The sequence below is a fragment of the Cricetulus griseus genome (assembly GCF_003668045.3).
Source record: "Cricetulus griseus strain 17A/GY chromosome 1 unlocalized genomic scaffold, alternate assembly CriGri-PICRH-1.0 chr1_1, whole genome shotgun sequence".
In the NCBI taxonomy this organism is placed as follows: Eukaryota; Metazoa; Chordata; class Mammalia; order Rodentia; family Cricetidae; genus Cricetulus; species Cricetulus griseus.
Genome location: NW_023276807.1, coordinates 163,975,222 through 164,000,622, shown reverse-complemented (window position 1 = coordinate 164,000,622; position 25,401 = coordinate 163,975,222). Strand labels below are relative to the sequence as shown.

The 25,401-nt window shown below is 40.5% G+C and overlaps 1 protein-coding gene across 5 annotated transcripts in view; it reads left to right on the top strand.

Annotated features, from left to right (window-relative positions):
- Positions 1-25,401, top strand: part of Wdfy3 (WD repeat and FYVE domain containing 3) — a 227,702-nt gene that overhangs the window by 91,966 nt on the left and 110,335 nt on the right. For all 5 annotated transcript variants that reach the window (XM_035453188.1, XM_027388524.2, XM_027388521.2 and 2 more), the window contains 6 exons: positions 1,733-1,856; positions 8,391-8,500; positions 12,499-12,660; positions 17,121-17,313; positions 18,664-18,850; positions 21,106-21,272. In XM_035453188.1, coding sequence (XP_035309079.1) covers positions 1,733-1,856; positions 8,391-8,500; positions 12,499-12,660; positions 17,121-17,313; positions 18,664-18,850; positions 21,106-21,272 — 943 coding nt within the window. The remainder of the gene's footprint in view (positions 1-1,732; positions 1,857-8,390; positions 8,501-12,498; positions 12,661-17,120; positions 17,314-18,663; positions 18,851-21,105; positions 21,273-25,401) is intronic.

Here is a 25,401-nt window from a genome sequence, read left to right as displayed (position 1 = left end):
GTTTTTTAAAAAAAAAAACTATACCAGGAAAGAATTGAGGAATTGTTTTAAAACAGTTTGTTCTTTAAAAGCATAAAAATTCCTGCTGCAGAGTTGATGGGGCAGATTATCCCTTAAGCAGAGCAACCTTTGCAAAATTGTTTTATTACTCTCAACTTAGTTTGAAACAATATCTTTATAAGGATGTAGGAAATATATTAAAATGATATTATAGGGTTTTCTGCATATTTTACTAGCATCTGTGGAATAAAGTCTTTTATTATAATATTGAGAAGTCAAAATGCATACACCATACATGTATGACTGAAGTTGAGAAGTCCACATACATACATGTGTGATAGATGCTGAAAAGTCTACATACATACAGCATACATGTCTGACAGATACCAAGATGTCCACATGCACACAGGGCACATGCATGACAAATACTGAAAAGTTTACATACATATAGCATACATATATGACATACTGAAAAGTCTACATACATGTAACATACATGCATGGTAAGAAGTTTACTTTGTACATGTGTGACAGATACTGAGAAGTCCACGTGCACACAGAATACATGCCTGACAGATACTGAGAAGTCCAACTCCACATGCACACAGCATACATCTATGATGAATATGTCTTAGGGAGACTGGCTGATCGACTAAGAGGAATATTATTGATTAGGTTTTTCTCTTTTGACCAATTGATCCAAACTTTGTGAACCAAATATGGGAAAATACGGAGTTCTTTGGGGGATTTGAGTTTGCACTTCTTTTGTGTTGCTCTTGCTTTTTATTTGCTGTTGGTTTTTGTTGTGCTTTTGTTTTTGAGACAGTGTCTTACTATGTGGCCCAGACTGGCTTTGGGCTCTGGGCTCCTGTCCCAGCTCCTGAGCTGGGGGTACAGTTGTGTGTACCCATTCTTCTGTTCAGCTTTAGTGTCTCTTTAACCGTCTCCCAGTAGTATTTGCTTGTAGGAGCAGGGTGCATATAAACAACCAGCCGTCCTTGAGAAACATTACTGCAAATGCCTAGTGTGATGTTAGCTTGGGAAAGAATGTAAAAGTGGGTGAATTGTGTTTGCTCTCTTTATAGTGATATTTGAATAGTAATAATATGAATATTGTATTATCATTGGGAAGTGTTATGACAGCTTAAAGACAGAATTCCCCTTCAGCTACTAAGAACATTTTAAAAAATTAAATCTATATACTACTAAAGTGCCATTACTTCTCTTATGATGGTCCACCCTGTTTCATCCCTTCCTGGCTGGGCCCACACCAGTTTGTAAGAATTATTCATTACAGAGTTCATTTGCCCGAAATCTTTAAGAAAGCCAGTCTATTTGTGAGCCTTCATTCATTCCTTTATCTCTCTCATTTTCATGACAGCATGATATTAGAAATGATTGTGCTTAGAATTTAGAAACTTCTGAAAGATCACATAAAGGGAATGAATTCTGCCCAGCATAGATCAGTCTCTGTCTTCCCATGGAGCGTCTGACTTCCGTCAAAGGACCTTCCCCTTCATGACTTTTCTGTAAGTTTTCAGTGTAGGTTTCCTCTGGGAATGGTTATATTTTCTGAGGTCTGTTAGTGACACTTTTTCAGCTTCCTTACTTAATCACATACTCAGTCCATTCATATGTTTAAGGACACGTGGCCAGGTGTGCTCTTTCATGAAATGCTTTGTACTTACAGGCAAAGGGACAGTGCTTTATTAAATGCTTCTCTCATTTGCAGGTTTTTGGAAACGCTCCACCAAATACAATGACAGAAAAATTTTCTGACCTTCTGCAGTTCACAACGCAAGTCTCGAGACTAATGGTGACGGAGATTCGGAGGAGAGCATCAAACAAATCCACAGGTATTTAGAGAGGCAAGCCAGGGAGGGACCTAGGCAGAAGACAGTAGGAGGCAGCCCCGCCACAGGCACGTGGATCTCAGCCTCACCCCCACCCCACGGTAGTCACAGTCGTCTGCTGCTTTGACCATGGACTGTCTAGAAGAGCAGTACTGCCTGAAGCTGCCCCTGCAGGGCTGATGGTCCCTCCAAGGCCACCCTGTTACCACTGTTATCTCTACACAAATCCTTAAACTGCAGCATGAATTGCAGGGCCACGTGTGTGCTCATCTTCATCCTTGTTTCCTTTTCTTTATGTTGATCAAAATGAGCTATTGCAGGCTGCAGAGTTGACTGTGCTTGTGTTTCTGTCCTTGTATTTCTGTACCTCCTGGGAGGACAGATAGTCCTTACCTCAGTTTGTCTAAATCTCAGCCTGGATTAAGTCAACTTCCTTGATGAAAAAATGTACTTGATTTCTGTAATCAAAACATTTTTTATTCTTCCAAACTACTCTTTTGCTTCTTAGCCTTGTGAGTGGTGTGTGCTCGTGCATGTGTTCATGTGTGCATGTGTGTTATATCATAAGCAATTTAAGGGCTGTCCTGGTTAGTTGTTTTTCCAATTTGGCAAAAGGTACCATCATCATTTGAGAAGAGGAACCTAGTTGAGAAGTCACCTCACTAGATTGACCTGTGGGAAATTTTCTTGGTTAATGATGGATGTGGGAGGGCTCAACCCACTGGATGCAATGCCATCTATAGACCCATGGTCTATATATAAGAAAGCAGGCTGAGCATACCAGTGAAGAGCATTCCTATATGGCTCTGCTTCAGCTCCTGCACTGAGTTCTGCTCCTGACTTGCCCCAGCAAGTGACTGTTACCTGGGAGTGTAGAGTAAAATAAACCGTTTCCTCAACAAGTTGCTTTTTGTCATGGTGTTTCATCCTGCAATAGAAACCTAAGTCATTTATGGGAGTTAGGCCAGCAAGGGCATTCTGCAGGTACCCAGGGTGAGGAAGCAAGGTCGTCTGGGACAGTCTCGTAGCATGGATTGCATCAGTCCTCCTTTCAGTACATATTCTTAGTTGTGGGAATAACCTGGCACCATGAGTTCACAGTAAGCTTGTCTTGAGTCATCCTCTTTGTGGTAGTCTTTTAATCAAGGGGATTTCCCAGAGAATTTTTTAGACTCTGCTGAGAAGACATGGTATCTGACTTGGCATTTTGGAAGTCAGCACCAGGGAAAGGAGGAAGGTCAGGAACCTTCAGTATGTACGATTCAGCTTCATTCCTGTGTACTGGTGGGTTTTCTGCTATGTAAACAGCTGCCTTCTCACTGTGAGCTCAAATGGAAGAGAGAATGCTAGCCAGCCCTCGGGACTTTTCTAATGTGTGTACTCATCTCATTGTGAGGGACTATCCTCAGGACCTGATCTAACCCTGGTTTCCTCCCAAATGCCCTGTCTGTGTGTTGCATCACAGTGGGCATGGCACCTCAGACCACAGCAGTGGCATTTAGCAAATAGAGTTAAGTACATGATCTGAGATGTCTGTCTGAAACCAAACACATTACGCAGTCTTAGAAGTAAGTAGAATGTCTTTAATTGAGGATTTAATCCATGCACTCGAGTGGTACAATACGTGAATTGATGTATGCATTTAAAACCTAGGTGGCTTTGATATTTGTACCCGAAAACGTCTAATGAAAGGGTCAATTACCATGTCTGGCCTCATTCTCTCCTGCACCCGGGTGGGACTGAACCCTCTTTTAGCGCACATTCCTGTCCAAGTTAATTTTGTGGAAATGAAGATTTGTTATGTGAGATTTGTGTGGCTTTAGACAGATGGCAGGAAGGGAAAGTTCTGTCACATGTTTGTTTCTGTCATTGCATTTTCTTTCTTGAATGATACCTGAAATTAGAAAAACAATGCCAAGACTGTATGTTCACTGGCTTCCCTTTTGCCATTGTTGCTATCCTTTGAATACTTGAACTGTCTGTGAAAGGACAGTTTGCTATACTACAGATTTGTTTTCCTTAACTCCCTTTAAGATGTTATACCTGTAAGACAATCTTTTTGGTGAAATGACAGATGTCTTAAGCAGAGTATATCTCACTCTTAACTATAGTAATAGTTATGCAAATATTTTAAGTTTTAATTTTGAAGTATTTATAGCTTCATGGGACAGTGCAAGAATAATACAGAGAATCTCAGGATGCCCTTCATTTATCCCATTGCTGGCATCTTATTATTAAGGGATTTTAGAGTATATAGTTATATTTTGTAAGTCCATATAATGTTGAGCTTTAACATTTTAAGCATATTTAGAGTTTCTAAGATTTCACGTTTGGGCGTTGCTTCCTTGCTTGTGTACAGTAATATCTTCATCTTATTGCGGATGACTTTGCCATATGCAAGAGGCCACAGCTAAACCCAGTGTTATAGTTCTCAGTGGCACCATGCCAGCGATAGAGAGGCTGGTGATTGTCACAGTCCTCCAGTGGCAGGGTTAGTGTCTTGTAGTGAATCCCCAATTAGACAACCCAGCCTTTCTTTCCAAACAGAAAAACAGTGTGCTGTGCTGCCCTCCAAGGATTTCAGAGCCACAACACCTTCAGGTAATTCCGTCCCCAAGGTGTGCACATGTGGTAGATAAAAAGAAGCAAGCACGGAGCTGAGAATTCTTACGCCGTTTTCCAGCTAACTTTAACAGATTGCTTTTTTTCAGGGCCAGGGTTATCTAGGGCTTTGTTTCTTCATTAATAAAATGAATGTAATAATACTACTAATACAATCAGACTGTCATCCTGAAGCTTATATGCTTTCAGTGGGCTTCATGTTTGTCATCAACACACTCTCTGTTCCAGTTACTCTAAATGTCATTTTTCTGTGCGTGACAGGAACTTACGTCACTCTTAAGGCTGTGTACATTCTTTGCCTATTTAATCTAATTCAAACTGTACTGACTCCATCTTCCTTTTCCCTCTAAGTGTTTATCTTGATATGCAGTGGAAAAGTTGAGACTTACATCACATGTTGTAGCCCGAGAGATGAGTTAACTAACATGTGCCTGCATTAACCCTAGAATTCTTAAGTCAACATTCAACTTACATTTCTTAAATGTTATGGCATTTATTTGTGGCATGAGAATGTAATTGGTTGTTGCTTAAGATTTAGTAGTTTTCATTATGTGTGTGGGTGTATGGGGGGTATGTGCATGTCAGTGTTGAAGCCTTTGGAGACCAGAAGAAGCATCTAAACTGAAGTCACGTGTGGTTGTGAGCCGTGTGAGGTGGGGGCTGGTAACTGAACACAAGTCCTACAAGAGCAGTATATGTAATTAACCACCAAGCTCTCTCTCCAGTCCTAATAATTCATTTTATCAGCAAAGTTTGGGGCTTCCCACATATCATCCAGCCACAAATGTGTCTAGACCTTTTAATCTGTTCAGGTATATAATTCAAAGCCAGGTACTGGTTGACCCATACTGTCCATGCTTAGGTCTTTCCTACCTCTTCAAAGAGTAAGTATGAAATAAAGGTGTTCAAAAGGCACTGTGAAATGTTCTACTGACTTGGTTCTTTTTGGTTTATTTTCACTTTTATTTATTTGGCATACCTACTCACAGAGCATGTAGTCATGTTTACTAGGACAATGCCTGTCCCTCAGCCCCTTGCCCTTTTAAATGATGAAAAACCTCTTAACGTTCACTGTCAGACAGAGTATAAAAAAATAAAAAATAAAAAAAAGACACCCTTGTCAGGCATGACAGAGGGGTTGGAGCAGAAGGAGAAGGTGAGGTTAGTCTGGGTTACATGGGAATATGTCTCAAAAACAAAACAAATAGGACCAACAAGATGGTTTGGTTGGTGAGAGTCTGACATAAGTTCAGTGTGTGGAACCTGTGCTGGAAGGAGAGAACCAGCTCCCCAAAGTTGTCCTTTAGCTTCTTGCTCATGCTGTATAAGCCCTTTGGAATACACACATCATAATCATAATAATAGTAAAGGCAAAACAAAGTAAAGTATAAAAGCTTATTATTGTACAGATAAATGTAAATCAGAAGTATTAGTAATTTAAATTCAAGAATGCATTTTGATGCTTTGGTTTAGCACCGTCTATTAATAACTGACAGTTTTGAATAGTAGTGAAAAAACATATCTTACTGTTTTCTTTTAAAGTTATTGTGGTCATCCCAAATGTACTCAAAGTTTGTGTGTATCTCTCGATTCTGTCCCTCTCTGCCAGGAAAATGTTGATGCTTTGGGTTTTAAAACTGATTTAGTTCCTTAAAAATCTTATCTTTCCTCCTCTGTGAGTAATATAGGACACATTAACCAAATCTGTTCATAGCCAGTGTTATTATTAGGTAGTGTGTCAATATATTTGGTAACTAGACATGCTCAATATAAAAAGTACAAGTCATGTCCTAAAGATGTTGTATTGTGAGACTGGAGGTGCATAGTTTAAAATAAAACATAATTCACCCAATTATGAAGAAGACATTTGGTCTGCTTTGGTCAAGAGTTTCAGCTACCTGGGGACATGGCTACCGTGTACCTGTTTAATTATTCCCAAGGGAAGAGGTAGATTGTAACATGAAAACTAAAAGACCCAGAGACTGATATTGGGGTTCAAGCTTCATACTAAAGATCAGAGAAGCAAAGCAGCCAGCCACTAGTTCTCACCTCTATCACAGGCTGAAAGGGCTGATCCATGAGCTCTCCACCAAGCCTCAGACTGCTGCCTCTCCTCATTGTGGCTAGAAAATCCATCTCCATACAAGATCCATTGCCTTTTATACCTCCCTAGTGCTGGGATTAAATGTGTGTGGTTCCAAATGCTGAGGCCATCTTGTGTGAGCTGTTTCTCTCTACTCTTGTGTAGGCCAGGGTGGCCCTGAACTCAGAGAGATCCATCTACCTGTCTCCTAAGTCCTGGTATTAAAGGTGTGAGCCACCACTCCCTTGATAGCTAGTACAGCTGCTAGGATTAATGTTGTGTATCACCAATGCCTGACCTCTATAGCTTGAGGCTGGCTTTGCTTTCTGAATCCTTGGTCAAGCTTTAATAAATCATAAATAAAATATCAGCACAGTATAAGGTTTCTTATCTCTGTCAGCTGGCTTCTTTGTCACCTTGCAAGAACTAGTTTAGTTCAGTTTATTCTGGTGCTCTCAGACTGCAGTTGCCAAAGTATATTGCTGAGTGATACCTTTTTTTCTTTTCTGTTTTTTCCTTTTCTCTGTAATAAGATTGTCACAAATTTGCAAGCTGCAAACCTTGTTCTCACTTTACTCTCCTTTCCTAAATGTTACAGAATCCCTGCTGCCCACAGTAAGTTGGATCTTGGTGGCATTGTGTGACATTTTTCTTATGTTCTGGTCTGGCTTGCCCCTTTGACAGGTACTGACTGAGTGCACCCTTAGTCATACTGTGCTTGGTCAGTGACCAGGATCACAGTGGACAAGGCTGAGCCAAGGAATCTGTTCCTGTCATCCTTGTTCTCTGCCAGGGACTATACGTAACAAGCATAGGAATATAATAACTGGCGGGACACCTATACCATCTCAGGTATTAGGTTTCTCTCGGCTACTCTGCTTGTTTGTTGTGCACACACATGTGGAGACCATCAGCCAGCCTACAGCTTGTTCTTCAGGTATTGCTCACTTTTTGTATTTTTGGCCAAGGACTCTCAGTCTCTCACTGGCCTGGATCTCATCATAGGCTGGATTGACTAGTGAGTCCTGAGAATCTGCCTTGCTCCTATTTCCAGCGCTGACATTGCAAGCCCAGCTTTTATTCTTTTTAGTTCTTTGACAATCTTTTGCTTGTACACAATGAATTTTAGTCATTCCCACTTCCCATTCCCCTCTTTCTCCTTTCTTCTCTCACTGAAACCCTCCTTCCCAGCAAGCCCTCTCCTACTTTCTTGCCTGTTGTTTCTGACCTGCTGGACTTAACTAGGTTTGCTTGCTTGAGCACAGGCAGGAGGTTATTTTCTAGTGAAAAGGCAGCTTGGCAGTGTGTTTGCTAGTGACGAAAATGACACCCCTTAGCCCAGCCACCATCACTGTCTCCTAGGTAACGGTAGGGCCTCTCTCCTTTCCACAAATGTTGAAGGCCCCAGTCTTATGTCTTGTAACTGCATATACTTATGCAAGTTGGAGAGGGCTTGCCTCTCAAGTAGTCCTGGTGGGTGTCAAGGGCCCAGGCAACAACTTTTATCTTCTTACCGCCGTTCTCCCTGGACTCAGTGTGTCCCACACAGCACTACTAGGTTAATAGTCTTTAGTAGTATTTTCTACTTTTTTCTCTCTTACCAAGACCAACTTCAGCCCTTAGCTTGCCTTTCTACATAATTGTGTATGTGTATATACAGACACAAATATTCATTAGAAGATTACATTTTAATTTTTTTCATAGTGTACAAAATAATACTGCTATAAAATGTGTGCTTAGGAAATAACCCTTTCCTTGGTATGTTTTATGGACTTTTTTTTAAGTTTGTAAATGATTTCCCCCTGTTCACTGGCTTCCCTTTGGTTTTATAGAGGCTGCAAGTCGGGCCATCGTCCAGTTCCTGGAGATCAATCAGAGCGAGGAAGCCAGTAGAGGCTGGATGCTCCTAACAACAATTAACCTGCTGGCATCCTCTGGTCAGGTGAGTGCACCATGTTCATGTTTGGTAACGGAACCCTCAGCGTCCCATCTGGGATTTTGATATTGCAGTAATCATTTCTATCCTACAGATTGTGCTGCCGTGTTTCTCACAACAGCTCTGAGGTGCTGCTTCTTGTTTCCATTTTTTCTCATGTGGAAACACATGGCTCAAGCAGTGTTTCCATCTTTGTCATGTTATAACACACAATTATAGCATTATGAAGCATAGTAGGCAACAAGATGGACCACTGGTGGCCAGAGGGAACTAGCCAGTGGTGGGCATACCCAACACATGTGTGACTCACACTAGAAAAATTGTGGCTTGGAAAATGTACTCATGTAATGTTTTGAGCTAATGAATAAATGACATGAATATTTAGAGTATTTCTGATTTTTTTACAAAAACATGGAATAGTGACATCTTGAGTTTCAGAATGATGTATGTTTTCATCTGATTTATTTGTGAGGCTGTTCTTTTATTTCTCCTGACTCAGCTTTAAGTGTCTGATCTGAGACATGTTGAATGTCCTCATGAGTGAGCCATTTAGAAACTTCATTTTTGTCCTTTGATATTCTTGGGTTGTGAAGGTTTTTGCAGTTTTCTAAAAATCTAGAGTATAATTACCTATTAGAAGGAAAATCAGTGTTGGGTATCTGTTGTCTAAACTCAGTGGACTTAGAAAATCCCAACATCATAAACAGTGACAATTTAAAGCACTGCAGAAACTTTAGCAATTGTACTCTTAAAGTGTTCACCAGCCTGAGCACTTAGCACTTAGATATTTTCCTCAGAACAGCCCGTGTTCTTGTTAGCTCGATAGATTGTCTGCACCATATTCTTGATGGTAGCTTGCTGGGTTATATGCATCATTCATTGCACTTAGAGAACCTACCAGACCAACGTATCCTGATTTTCAGAACTTGAGCCGTCTACATTTCAGCATAAAAAGTGCTGCATCCCAGACATGCCCTGAGTCCTAGGCCAGGAGAGGTGGCTGGTTACCCTAAATACCCTTCAGATAGTCCTAGCAGAGACCACTGTTTCAGGGTCTGTGGCTGTAATAGAGGGTTAGCAAAATCCCCAACTCCATCTGCCATTGGCAATACCTGCAAATGCCGTTATACCACAGTACCAAAACCTGATTTAAAGTGCCATATCATTTTATGCTATTTAAATGTTAACATTTAAATGAAATAATTGCTATCAATACCTCCTATGTGTTAGGTTTTAACTGAAATGTTCCTGAATGTTACTAAGACTTTTTATAAGTGCTTAAGATCTCCTTACTATGAGTGCACTGCCCCACAGTAACACCTAACATGATAGAAACTCACTAAATGTAGATGAACTTAAACTCCATGAATCAATAGACAGCTTTTCAACTAAGAAAGGAGCCTGGCATGGTGGTCCGCACCTATAGTCAGGAGGTTGAGGCAGGAAAATGGAAAAGTGTGAGGCCATCCTAGGTTAGACAGTGAGTTAGAGGCCAACCTGGGCTCTGTAATGAAACCAAGTCTCAAAAAAAGAAAAAGAGTCTAGTGGCGCCTTACTCACTTAAAACGATGACAAATGCGACATACAGTTTGGATGCCAAGTCATACTTTAAATCTACCAGTAATAAGATGAAAAAGAAAAACCATATTGCTTTGCATAATGGGAAGGGAAAGCTAGTGATAATTTGACTGGAAAATGATGCATTTAAAAAGCAAATTCAGTATTATGCCTTGAGCTGCTGTTTTTGTTTGAGTGCCGTTTTCTGCTGGCACCAGCATGATACCCAGATAGTCCTGACTCTACATATATGAGACAGAGAGAAAATACAATATCATGAAATACAGTGATGAGCCATGCGCAGCTCCCCTCAGCAATAAAAATGCCAGTAGTTGAGCGTTAGAGGAAAAAATGGGATTTGGGGAAATTGGAGAAATGACAGTTTAACTACATACTAGGTACATGGTGGCATGGGGTGTTGATACATGGTGGCATGGGTGTTGAGAAGCAGTAAGCCAAAGCCGAGAAAAGCAGAGGGTTTGCAGGGAATGGTGAAGTCTGTGTGGGAGTGGGCCAGAGATTCAAGGCATTGTTCTTGAAGCTTTCCCTTGTCTCCATCCCCCACGACTGTGTCTGATCATTTCATCTCTTGTGGCTTTCTGTATTAGTTTCCCTGTTCGCTTGCCTCTAGCTGTCTCTGCTAGTTTATGATCTGTGCTGCTATAGCCTAATGATCTGAATTCAGTTTCTGTTCTGTTCTGTTCTGTTGGTAATACTTCATTGGGTGTCAGCCACCCAGTTTAAAAAAAAAAAAGTCAAGCTAGAGTGTGAGGCCATGGATCATTGAGCATGCTCAACTGGTCTTCCACACTCAACTGGCTCCCCACCTAGAGCAGGGTGTCAGTGATGAGCTCTTTGTGAGGTCCATGCAGTGTTGAGTCCAGGTATAAATGGCATACCCTGTGAACCATTTGTTCATAGGACACTAATTAGAAAGTCGTCGTTATTGTGGCTTTCAAGCACCTGCCATTTTGAACTCTAGTTCTTCAAGTAGGCTACCATGTGGTCTAAAATCTCATGTGTCTTCAGGTGGTGTCTCCCCAACTTACTTAAATTATTTGTAATTATCTGTTTCATTTCAGACATTGTTGATCATTTCCTCTCATATGAGGTTGTATGTACTGCCATTGTCAGGAGGAGTTTAAATCAGAGTTACTTATAGGTCTGTTAATGGTTATAGCGCATGGTCTTATTTTTATAGGTCTGCTAACAGTTATAGTGTATGGTCCTATAGGTCTGTTAACAGTTATAGTGTATAGTCCTGTAGGTCTATTAGTGGTGATAGTATGTGGTCCTTTGAAAGGGAGGGATTCCTAGTCTTGCATGCAGCTTTCTGTGTACTGTCTCACACACCCTAGCCCAGTGGTTCTCAACCTTCATAATTCATGTGGTGGTGATCCCAAACCTTAAAATTATTTTCTTTGCTACTTCATTACAGTAACTTTGCTACTGTTGTGAATCATAATACAAATATCTGTTTTCTGAAGGTCTTTGGCAACCCCTGTGAAAAGGTCATTTGACCTCCAAAAGGATCATGACCCATAGATTGAGAACCTCTGCCCCAGATACTCAATATGTTTAATGGAAAAGAAAATAAGTGAATTGAAAAATATTGCCAGTTCCTATTGTAAGATAACTTTATGCCACACTGCACCATGGACTTTTTGGTAATTGCATACATCTTAGCAATATTATAATGATTCCTAAAAGATTGATGATAATTTCTTCTTATAAGTCTTTGAAAATGATTCAGATAATCATTTCTGTCCCAAGATGCCCCTTCCACCCAAGAACATCCAAAAGGAATTAACAGTGGGAAATATGGTAGTAAAACAGATGTTAGCACACAATTTAGTGGTTAATAAGTCTGTTTACTGATTGGTTCTTTTATTTCTTTGGTGTTGGGATTTGAGTCAGGGCCTCCTGTCTTCAAGGAAACAATTCTACCCCTAAGGTTATCTGTAGCCCTTGTTCTAGTTTTTCTTTTGAGACAGACTCTCAGAAAGTTGACTAGCCTGGCCTCAAGATTACCTTTTTGTTCAGGTAAACTTTGACCTTGGGATCCTCCTGTTTGTGTCTCCTAGGTAACAAGGATTGCAGCCTGTGCCACCAAGCTTACCTTTTTAAATATTTATTATTTTAGCTATCATATTTATCCTTAGATGTATGCACAGTTCTATTCATTTGTGTGTGAGACAGACAGACAGACAGACAGAGGAGACCCAGGAGATGAAGTAGTTTCACCATCTGTGGTAATTGTGTTTTTCTTAAGTTCATGTTCTGTGAAACAAGCTGCTTAATAAATAAATAAATATCATATTTAATAAGTAACTCACTGCATGACCATCAAACCAGTCTCAACATTTAATTAAAGCAAATTGGCCCAAATGGCGAATTGACTGTTTCTCAGTCTGAAGCGTGAGCTTGGCATGTCTATTGTCTTCCAGAAAACCGTGGACTGCATGACAACGATGTCAGTGCCTTCCACCCTGGTTAAATGTCTGTATCTGTTCTTCGACCTTCCACATGTGCCTGAGGCAGGTGGAGGTGCACAGAATGAGCTACCTCTAGCAGAGCGCCGAGGACTCCTTCAGAAAGTCTTTGTACAGGTAAGAAGACCGCTCATTATATGGGGGGTGCCAATTGAAGGCAGGGTAATAATGAGTTCACTAGATCCAAGATAAACACCATCCAAGATGGGTGTTTTATTGGGGAACAACTTACACAAATCATGGTAAAGAACTGGCTGTGGCCTTCCTGCTCCAGAAGATGCAGTCTCTGCCCTTCTGATGCTCTCCTCCACCCAAGCAAGAGTGCCTCTCCCCTCCACTCCCCTGCTGCCTTCCAGAAGTCATGTCCTCACCTGTAACCATACCCATAGGGGTGTGGCCACTAACACAAATTCACTGTCAAGGCGAGATGCTACTACAGGAGTTTCTGTAACTGTCTTGACTACAATGATGAGTATTTCTTATGTAGATGTCCCATCTGGTCTACTTTGTCTTGTTCTATTTGTTTTAACACAAGTTTTCACTGTGGGCCAAGTTGACCTCAAACTCACAGCTTCCTGCCTGGGCTTCCCAAGTGCTGGGATTATAGGAATACACCCCCATACATGGTTGGTTGTTCTCATAGCATTTTGTTCTGTTTATTATTGTATGGCTTTTCCTTATAATTGCATGTTCCTGTGAATGCAGAAGGAATATGGGATACTTTTCCAGGGATGTTTCAAGGGGGTGTTAGTGCATTTGTTTCTACAAACAGGTCCAGCTGTTAAATTACATTTGAGGTGTGTCTCTAAAATTAAATTGTTAAGGAAATGATTTTTTTCTGAGTTTATCATATTAAGATTTTGGAAATATGTCTTATAATGGTAAGAAAGTCTATGTAATGTGTGTGTGTGTGTGTGTGTGTGTGTGTGTGTGTGTGTGTGTGTAGGTGTAGGTGTAGGAATTGCCAAGCTAGTAAACTTTTAACTTAGAAAACATAATGAATTATACTGGCTATTGCTACCTCTTACTGTTTACTGCCACCACCTCCTACTGGCTACTGTCACCTTCTACTGGCTACTACCACCTCCTTTTGTCTGTCTACTCCTTCCTCCCACTGGCTATTGTCACCTCCTACTGGCTACTGCCACCTCCTCTGCACTTTGGAATTTCCCTTCCCATCACTATTACTGTTCTTTTATAGCACTGTGAGTAAATAAAGGTAAAAGACCCTTTTAAAGCACCATCACATACATGTATGATGTTCATTTGTGGGAGAAAAAAAATTAAACAAGCAGCCTATTAACATTTAAAAGACAGTCTGTCCATGAACCTAATATAATTAACAACTAAAACAAAAAACACTTTTAACTCAAAAAGACAAATACTGATTGATAGCACTTGTGTGTGGCATCTACAGTGTTCAGATAATTATAAGAGGTAGAGTGGTAGAGAGGGGAGGGAGCACTAGGAAAGGGATTGCTGTTCACTGGGTTCTAGGGATAAGGTTCCAGCATTGTAAGATTAGAAAGTTCTAAGGTCCATTGCACAGCAGTGCATATAGCTAACACTGTAGACATCACTTACTGTGCTAAAGACAATGAATTTGATGAGGTTTTTAAAAACTTCAATAAATAGTACACTAATAATAATGCCTTTGAATCTAGGTTTCTGAAGTTATGTAAATAAGGATATAGATTCCTTACCTACAAAGTGAACTATGTGTCTAAAAAATTTTTAGTTTTGAACTATAGTTCTCTGCTTAGTACAGACTAGACTAAATAGCAACTTGCTGCTGTTGCCTTGAGAGCAGTGAGAGACTGGACAGGACAGTGAGGCTGTGCTGGATGAGGCGGCATGGGTGTAGATTCTGGTGGCCTGTGTGCTTCAGGTGTGAGTCTTCTCTGCAAGATGGTTGCCTTGGAAAGGTACTTCTGCTCCAGGAATGGAGAATGGGACACTAAGACAATGATAATAGACCTGGATCACCAAAGAAAATACCATCTCAGTAAATATTTGGGGGGCCTGGAGATGTAGCTTAGTTGGTCGAGTGCTTGTCTAGCAGGTACAAGTCCTGGATCAGCCTCCAGCACTGCAGTAGTTAGGTGTGGTGGCATACACCTGAGACCCTAGCATGAAGGAGGGATAGGGTGAGGTCTTCAGGATCACTCCCTGCTACCAAAAGCCATCTTGGGTTACATGAAACCCTACACCAAAACAACAACAACAACAACAACAACAACAACAACAACAAAAAACAATTCTTGCACTTGATTCATCATGTTGTACTAAACTACCACTTCATCTCATGTAACTTGAGAAACAGCATTTAACCTCAGAGCTTTTGTTTTTCACCAACGTGATTATATTGGCAATTGGCAGATGAACCCAACTGTAGGATTAAGTGAAGGAATGGGTCACACAGGAATTAAAGATCCTGTGAGGTCTTGATGATGGGTGTAGTGGGTTAATATTGACAGACAGAATAGTGGCCCCATTTCAATGACATCTTTAATTAAAAAAAAAAAATAGCCAAGACCATGAGCAATAAGTGGAAGCTGGTTCTCTAATTCTAGCATATAAGCAGGCACAGTGCTGTTTCTTCAGGAAATTGGCGCCATGTTTGAAAAGAAAGGATGTTGACTTTAATATAGTGTGGGTCTCTTGTTAATACACTGCAGGTGTTGAGTGTGAAGGTGCAAAGGAAAGTATAGCTTCAAACACCCCCTTTGCATTGTGGGAACTGACATCATGTGTGTAACCCACAGCCACGTCCAGTGCTCCTCCCCTGCTTCAGTTCCTTTGTTTTCCTGCCTCATCCCAGACCACAAACCCTATCTATCCTTTTGTTGAGGAAACAAATTAAGACAAGCTTATTAAATGTTTTAAGCTAGGTGAGACCTCTGTGTTTGTATTGTATGATAGATGGTTTCCTGGAACCTTAGCAGGCATTCGCTGTCTGGTCCAGGTGAACGGTTCTTCCTCTCCCTACTTGGTTGGCCTTTGTAATGTTTCCCTAGAGTAGAAACACTGTAGGGGAGAGTAGAGAGCAGCAGTAGACTACACTTCCAGCCCCGAGGGAAAAGATCTGGCTAAATGATTTACAAGAGTCATCTCTTTGCAGTAAAGTTGAGAGCCAGTCATCTTAGGGTTATCAATAACTACCTTAGCAGTGAAGGAATTGTTGACTTTGTGAGAAAGGAGTTGGTTTGGATTATATTTCCCAGCTTTACTATTTTGGTTTGTTTTTTGTTATGAATTAGAGAAATGACATCTCTTCTAATTGCATCAGGCAGCATCACCAGCAGAATCTAACAGCTGTCAGCATCCCTTTTATCAGCTTAGCTTTGCTATGTTTGCTTGGGCAAAAGACAATGCATGCATCAGTGGTGACCTGCACCCCAGAAGTTCTTCCAGGTCTTTTGTAGAGAAGGTGCCTGTGTTTGCTAACTGTATGAGCCTTCTACCGTATCAGTCCTCAGGCCTTCTCTGTAGGCTGACAGGTATCAACTAGGAAGCCTTTGTTATTTAAGAAAGTTTTGGCCATGAATAGGACAAGGAGGACCTAGTTTTGTAGTCGGTGTGGTATTTCACATACTTTCTTTAGTTCATTTAGCAGTGTTCTTACTGGTGTTAAGATACCCACAGTTCATTAAGACATTTTTAAGCTAAATGAATGATTCCATGGTATTGTATATCTCATAAAATGTTTAGTGAGGGGGTTCAGCACAGAGAAGTTGACTGTCCCTGACATTGAGCTTGGATTAGAAGGGAGAGACCATTGAGGGCAAGATCTATTTGGACTTCCTCTGTGGAGTAGGCCCCAGTGTAGCGAAGCACTGAGCTATGTGGGCTTGCAGGTCACAGTCGGGGTCTAGAGTCTTCGCTGAAAGCCAGACTTCAGTAAGTTTCTATGAATCAGAAGTAATTAAAAGATATTTTCAAATTATGATGATTTATACTGAGACATTTCCTCCTACTTGTATATAAAATGGAAACAATTTAAAATTCACTTTGCTTTAACTGTCTAATTTGTCAGTTGTGCTATGCTTTTTCAAGAAGAAAATTATATTTATATTTCACCAGTGCAAATAAAGAACTGAAGAACTAAATAAAGTTAAAGCAGCCAGTTGTGGTAGCATACATCTTTAATTCCAGCACTGGGGAGGCAGAACCGGGAGGATCTCTGTGAGTTCCAGGCCAGCCAGGGATGCATAGAGAACCCCTGTTTACACATCGCCCAGGAAAAAAAAAATTGAAAAAGAAAGAGAAAATAAGAAAATTGAAGTCCTGAACCTGAAAAGCAGTCAGAAATCCTGTGATATTCTGTTTCAAGGTCAATTAGTCAATGATAGAAGGAAGAATGGATTCTGAATAGTATTTTTAAGTAATCTGTCTTTAACACATACCTAACCCCTGCATGTCTTTCTAATGTTCCCAAGAGCAATGGTCCTCGGGATTTTGCTGACTGCCCAGTACCTGCTGGGAAGCTTGAGTAAAGTTTGGGTCATTGTTTTCTAGTCCTGCCTTCCTGTAACCATCTGTGTACCACACACTCTCTCGTTCCCTTTTCCATTTAGATCTTAGTAAAGCTCTGCAGTTTTGTTTCTCCGGCGGAGGAGCTGGCCCAGAAGGATGACCTGCAGCTCTTGTTCAGTGCAATAACCTCTTGGTGCCCCCCCTATAACCTGCCCTGGAGGAAGAGTGCCGGGGAGGTCCTCATGACCATCTCCCGCCATGGGCTGAGCGTCAATGTGGTGAAGTATATTCACGGTGAGGAGCCTGTTGTCTTCCACTCTCTCTTCATCCCTAAGTTGTCCAAAGTTTGGTCTTTAAATTAATGCATAAATGTTGACAGGTATAGTTTGGCTGAGGCAGGGAGATGGAGAACTCAGGACCCACCCAAGCTACAAAGTGAATTTCTGTCCCATCTGAATAACTTAGTGAGACCATTTCACAAAATGAAAGGGCAAACAGGCTGTGTGTAGCCCAGTATGGACTGCTTGAGTAGCCTATGGAGAGCTAGTAGTCCTCAGGATTCCCAGATATAGAAACTTACCAGGAGAAAAAATTCTTTTGATTTGTTGGGTCTTTCCAATGCAAGACATTTTCAGAGGTTCCCCATGATATATGTGAACAAGTTAAAATTACTTCACTGTTGTGTGAATATCTAGTCTGAATTCAGTGTAGGCTATGTCATCTAATCATTCTTCCACTGAAAAAAGCAAGTATTTTCAAGGGTTATAGTTGCCAGTGTTTTTGAAGGTATTCATACATACCCTGGTAATCTTTCTCATACAGAATAGATAGGATAGGTGGTTTTTTTTTGTTTGTTTGTTTTGTTTTGTTTTTTTGTCAGTATTAAAGAGAATTATCTGGCTAATGTATGCATAGTATCATCTGGCCTTTGAGATGCTGACATGAGTGGAGTGGTAATTCCTGCAGTCTCTCAAGTACTTCATTTATTTTGTGTGGATACACATATATGCTAAAGTGTCCTGGAATTCTTGAGCTAATTAATGTTAATTAATTTGACTGTTTGTTCTCATTCGTACAAGCATGCCTGCATATATGTGTGTGTGTGGAGCCTAACACTCTGTCCTGAATTAGTCACTGATATCTTTGTTGCTCTCCTGTGTTAATCTCAGCTCTGTGGTAGGACGCTGGGTCCTTAGAGTTGCTGGTGGGGTGTGACTGTTTTATACTGGCAGTTGGTATTGTAAACATAATTTTTAACATTTTATCTCTTTAGTTATACAAGTTATTCACTTGGTCTGTATTTGCACTCTGAATACTTGATTTCTTTTCCATCTTAATTTTTTAATCTTTTTATTGTGTATTAGTATAAATGATCAAAAACTATTTGGCAGTGGGCAGCGATTTAGATTTTGTTTAATAATGGCATCAAAGTGTGGTGTAAGGACTGTGGTAAACAACTCAACATGCTCCTCTGTTACCCTTTGCTTAGGGAACCTTCTTGTGAATCTAAAGCCTCATTTCCCCTTAGAATGGCAAACATTACTGTGCCCATGTTATATGTACATTAAAGTATGATGCTTCATTAAACACTTTTTTCTTAAGCAATGGACATAAACAATTCATAATAAATTTGTATTCTTACAGAAAAAGAATGTTTGTCTACGTGTGTGCAGAATATGCAGCAATCCGACGACCTGTCTCCCCTCGAGATAGTTGAAATGTTTGCAGGACTTTCTTGTTTCCTCAAAGACTCCAGTGACGTTTCCCAGACTCTTCTGGATGATTTTCGGATATGGCAAGGCTATAATTTTCTCTGCGACCTCTTGCTCAGGTAAACCCCATAGCATAAGAATACATTTGATGTGTCCATGGAAATGGTGGGATTATCAGAAGAGATCAGGGAAACATTTGCCTATTTAGTGCATTCTTGGCTTCACTCTTCTGTTATTCCTGGTTCTGAGGACAGAAGAGGAGTTTTGAGTGAGCTGGTCAAAGGCAGCACCTGCATTGAAATGGGCTTAGATGGGAGGGTGGAGCTGCCACTCTCCTGTAACCACAGAGGGGGCTGGAAAGCTGAATAGCATGGCTCTCAAGTGCAAACTCTTCCTGTGTAATTATGGTTTTGCTTTTCCTCATCTTATAGTATTTGCCTCTGTGTGTGTGTGTGTGTAAGACAGTTTTTAAAAGTTTAAATGTTTTGTTTGAGTTAATTCTTGAGATCTCAATCATGAGTGCTACATTTACATCATTTCCTCTTCCCTCTCTTCCCTCCATTTCTTCTACATCCTCCTCACTCCTCTCAAGATCATGGCCTTTTTATTTTATTTTATTTTGTTTATATTGGGGAGACATTTTCAAGACAGGGTGGCTTTGGAGGCTGTCCTGGAACTCACTCTATAGACCAGACTGGTCTTGAATTCACAGAGATCCGCCTACCTCTGCCTCCCAAGTGCAGGGATTAAGGGCGTGTGCCACCACTGCCCAGCATGACCTTTTATTTTTGAGTTATTGTTATTTATATAACATCTGGTTATTTTTACTAAGTTAATGGTAAGAACAATTACATAGATTGAGACTACAAATGTGTATATAAGACAGATTGCTAAATTTTGTACCTCCTTTTCCATCCCCAATGCTAAACACAGGAAATGGCTGGGTGCATATTTCCCAGGAACTATGGCACGCTCCCCACTAGCTGTCCTTGAATGCTCATTGTCTTCAAAACATTTGCTGTATCACAAGGCAGCACTGATTTGTGAATTTATTGTCTGCAACAACAGTTTATCAGTTTATTCTACTTACTATTGGCTAACATTAGGTGACCCCAAGAAAGTGTTTGTGCACGTATGTTCCTATCTGTAGGAGAGGGCATGTGAATGCCATCCCTGGATAGTAATTGGTGCATTCTGTTAGAATGGAAGTTGATAAGCAATTTGGCACAATCCTATCTTTTACCTGTGGTGAGAGGATGGTATTCTAAATATGGAGGAAGTACATTAGCGTATTAACTGCCAAAGCCATGGTTGGCTTGAGTGACAGCAGAAGCATGTTTCTGGAGAGCTTGCACTGACATGGAGGACATGGCTAACATTTAATGGGAAAGAAAAGGGCACTGTACAGTTGTGAATGTAGTGTGAACATGCTACATAGAGACTGGCTTTATAGATGGAATGCTCCAGTGGATAGCCTTGGACCCTGCATGTACAGGCATTACTAAGAAGACTCTGGGTTAAGAGAGAGGGTACATAAGGCTTAGATGGACAACTGATTGGTGGTATAGAAGGACTTGGAGGTGACAGAGCAGGGGTTGGACTTGGTCACACATGTAGATCTATGAAATTCCCAAACAATACTGGTAGTCTGAGTCACTGTATCATTTCTCCAGTCTTAGGCATTTACATTGGTGACAATTAGTAATTTCTATAACAAAGTACCATGAGTCAGTCTTTATGAGAACAAGATTCTTGTAAGCATCTTGTTCTGTCAGTAAGGCTACAGTAAAAATTGAATCTTCATGAATTCAGATGGGCACTCATGACTTCAGATGGCAGCTCTTAGGGAGTCAGGTTAGCTCTGAAGTTTGCTTTTTTGCTCTCAGAGCTTTGCATGACAGTGTCACCTCCACAGACCTATGCAGTACACACAACTCTTAGAGCTCCTCCAATAAATTTCATTTTTAAACAATGTTTGCAGACAAAATTTGTTAAAAAGAATGGTCTCAAGGCAGAAGGATCACTGTGATTTCAAGACTGAGCTACACTATACACATAGCAGACCCTGAGTGATTAAATTTAAACCGTACTGTAGGTTGCATGCAGAGGTTCAGGCCAGCCAGGGTTGCAGAGGGAAGCTGTCTTTAAACAGCAAATTAGAAAAAAAAATTTTTTGAAATGTATCAAAATGTAACATAGTTAAAGCTTTAGTTTTTTTTTTAAAAAAAAAAAAAACGTATATGAGAAAAATGTGAAATACTTTGTAAGTACTTTATACCCTTTATTTACTGAATCTGAAATTGACAAGTAATTCTATATTAAATCAAGAATATTGACAAAAAATGAAAAAAGTTCTAAATCTGACCTTTTCTAGATTGGAACAAGCCAAAGAGGCAGAATGCAGAGATGCCCTGAAGGACCTGGTGAATCTGGTGACTTCCCTGACCACTTACGGGGTCAGCGAGCTAAAGCCAGCTGGTGTCACAACAGGGGCCCCCTTTTTGTTGCCTGGGTTTGCAGTACCTCAGCCTGCAGGCAAAGGTGAGTTCTTACTGAGTGCCCAGAGTAGAGGAGTTGCTCCTGGTGGGTGTTACTTGTGTGAGAATAATTGCCAGTTCTCTGCCCACGGTTGAGCTGCAGAAAGATCTCCCCAGTCTTCAGTCTGATAGACATAGCACTAAATGAGATGAGTTCATTTGAAGATGCATCCATGTGAACCACTGTTGTCTGGATCTAGTTCTTTTGAACGTTGGCTCCTGTGCATGCCATCTGTGTGGGTGGGGGTCGAGTGAGCACACTCCATTCTCTACACCTGCTGGGTTGGGCTGCTGTATGGAAAGCAGGAGGTGTGAATGTTGTCATTTCTTTTTAACGCTGTGCAATCCTAAGACAAAGAAGTTGCATTGTTTCTTTAGGTCAGAGAGTTAAGTTTCCATAGGCTACATTTTTCTAATTTTGATCCTCATGTAGTAATTTTTTTTAACTTAGTAAAACTGACTTCATAATTAAGAACATCTAATTATGAGTTGAGTGTATGGCACATATCTACAGTCCCAGCACTGGGAGATGGAGGCAGGGGGATGAAGAACTTAGGGTCAGCCTCAACTATACAGCATGTTTGAGGCCAGCTTGGATTACATGTGACCCTGTCTCAGAGTAAACAAACTATTATATAATAATGTCAGTTATATTGGTTGTTTACTTTTTTTTTAATGTGTAATAGCCAATCTCCAAAATTTAAACTTAGAGCTTCTAATTGTTTATTCCTGTGTTTGGCACTTACTAAATATTCAATAGGATCATGATATACCCGTGTAAATTTTAGCTGATATAGAAATATCAGCATATTCAGTTGTTTAAACTTCAAAGTAGAGTTTACTCATTCTTATGAAATCAAACTCTTTTGATTGCTGTGAGTAGATGAAGGATGGGGCTCACCAATGTGCTGTGCCCTGGAGCAGAACTGAACCTTTGAAAAGAACTCTGGAATCAGTGTAGGTTCTCCATATTCAAAGCCCCATATCATGGTTCACACAGTCGTCTCTCCAAAGCCTAATTAACAAATATACACGTTCTGGTGAACTGTCTCTAGAAGAGCAGGAGCCAGCAGAATGGCTCACCACGTGGACAGTACCTGGCATGCAAGTCCAGCAACCTGAGTTTGGTCCTCAGGACCCATTCAAAAATAGAGGGAAAGAAAGAAGCTACTCCACACAGTTGTCCTCTGACCTCCATACAAATACTGTGGCACACACAGTAAAGTTCATACACAAGTACATACACACATGCACACACTCACACATGGACATAAACAAAATAATGCTAAAATTTTAATAATAATGATGATGATAATAAAATAACAGAGTCGTGGATACATGGCTCAGGGATTTGAGCACCCAGTGCTGGTTCCCAACACTAACACAGTGGCTCACAGCCATTTGCACTCCAGTTCCAGGGAATCTGATGCCTGCTTATGGCATCTACAGAAACTAGGCATCCATGTGGTAAACAGTACAGGCATATAGATACAAATATAAAAATAAATAAATACTTGTGTATTTATTTATATTTTAGGGTCAGAGTTTGTCTATTTAGTTCTGATTATCCTGAAACTGTAGACCATACTTTCCTAAAACAGAGAGCCCCTCTGACTCCCAAGTGCTGAGTTTAAAGGCATGTGCCACCACACATGGTATACATAAATTTTATTAAACATATTTCAGTACTACACTTCCTGCTTCCTGTGTGATCATTTCATTTGTCCAGTCATCCTGATCTTGGTGACTAATTACAACAATACAACTTGATAACAGAAGCCATGAAGCAAAATTGCCTCTTGATAAACTATCACAGTGTGATTCCTCATCAACAATAGGGGCCAGCATTCTATAACAGTGCACCTTCAGAACACGCCCTAGCTGGGGTCCAGTGACACATGTCCTAGGAAGGCATGGTTAACTAGAAAGGATGTTGTTGCGTGCGTTTTTAAGTTGTGTAGCAAGAAATCACAGATGTCTGTGTTGTCAGCAGCAAAGGATGCCGGCATGGTTTGTGTGCCATGTGGAAGTCAAAGGCAGCTTGTGAAAACTGCTTCTCCTACCACGTGGAGACTCCTGATCCTAGGAATCAAGCTGAGGTCATCAGGCTTGGCATCAAGCACAGTGCCCCATCCTGCCAGCCTTTTTATGTTAGAATATAAACATTTTTACATACTGTGTATCACTAATCTTCATTTTTAGTTGCCCCTCCACTGCCCCATCACACCCACTTCTAGTCCCCTCGCTGGTCCCCCTTTCTCCAAATAGTACCCCTGCTCTCATGTCACATATGTAATTTCCCTCTCATGTTCCCTCCTCTTCCTTTTAGATTCCTTCCTCCTCTCATGAATGAATATGAATGACTACGTATTTGTGCATATACAGATGCACCCCTCCTCCTCTTACATATACGGGCATCTGTATCAGTTTAAATCAGCAGGCTGCACATGAGAGTAGTAGCATGCCACATTTGTCATTCTGAGTCTGGCTTATTTCACTTAATATTGTGAGCCTCGGTGCATCCATTTTTCTACAGATGTCATAATTTCATTCTCATGAATGAATGAAATTGTATGTGCCACACTTTGTTTATCCATCTACTGATCGACATCTATACTGGTTCCATAGCTTGGCTATTGAAAATAGTGTAGCAATAAGCATGGGTGTGCAGAAATCTCTGTGGAATGCAGACTTGGACTCCATCAGACATTAACCCATGAGTAGTAGTTGGGTCATATGATGGTTCTATTTGTAGTGTTTTGAAGATCCACACGGATTTCCATGGTTGTGTACACCAGTTTCCATTCTTACCAGCAGTGTTGAACATTCCTCTTCCCCCATAAACTCATCAGCATTTGTTATTATTGTCTTTTTTTGGGGGGTGTGGGGGTATTTGAGAAGGTTTCACTGTGTATCCCTGGCTGTTCTGGAGCTTGCTTATGTAAAGCAGGCTGACATCGAACTCACAGAGTTCTGCCTGCCTCTGCCTCCAAGTTCTGGGCTGCTACACCTATTCCAGTTTTCTTAATGATAGTAATAAATATTTCTCAGAGAAAGAAGTATAAATGATCAGTAAATATTTGAAGTGGTGTTCAACATCCTTGGCCACCAGAGAACAGCTCACTCCAGCTCATCACTGGCTTTTTATATGAGACCTACACTCATACTCCTGTCATGTCGATGCACAGGGTTGGATCTCATTCCCTTTTAACCTGATATGATGCTTTTCTCTCACGTGCCATCAAGCATTTACATTTGTATTTCTATTAGTCTATCTGTCTAAGCTTGAGTTTTGGGTACTACAGATAATAAAAAGTATGTCCTCAAAAGAAAAGTCATACTGTTAGTAAGAAATTAAATATGAACGTGGCTGGTTATTTTTCATCCACAGAATAAATTTGTGTGTTATACATGAAAACTGAAATAATATGTGCACTGAAAATTGAGGAACCTTAAAAACTTTCTCAGAAATGCCCTTGCTGACTAGGATCTGAGTGACTTTCTGGCCCGTTGTAGACTTTTCTAGTTTGTGTTTTACTTCTTACAAACTCTTTTATTAAATAAAGATCTATGTTAATTTTGTCACTTTTGCAAGTGCTATAAATTACTAATAATTGTGAACCCAAGGCCAGTTTTGTTTTGTTTTCTTGGAAAACACTTGTTTTAATGTACTTGAGATATAACTTTCTGTATTAATTTCTATGTAACTATCATCACTAACTTTCTCACAAGAGCTATGTGAAAAGGTGCTTGACTTTTCCATTTTCCATTAAAAAAAATTCAATTTCAGCTTGAAAATGGAGCACATTTCCAAACTAAGTTTTATGAAAATCCCTGTGTTGTAACCACACGGGAGAAGGTGAAGAGCGTCCTTCCCAGTCCCCGCCCTCCCCTTCCACACGGACCTGTTGTGCTTACAGCTCACAGCTGTATCTTTTCTGACTGTTCCTCAGTCATCTAGTGAGCCATTTCCACATCAGGGTGCTGAGTGTGTGCGACATGCTTTCCTTCTCTCTCAAGCAGTAAGTTTTCAAAACAAACTATTCTTAAAATGTTCATAACAATGCCTTAAATGTTTGAGTGGTTCTATCTATTTTTAGTTAAGTGTTCGAACTTGATGTAGAAAAATGAGG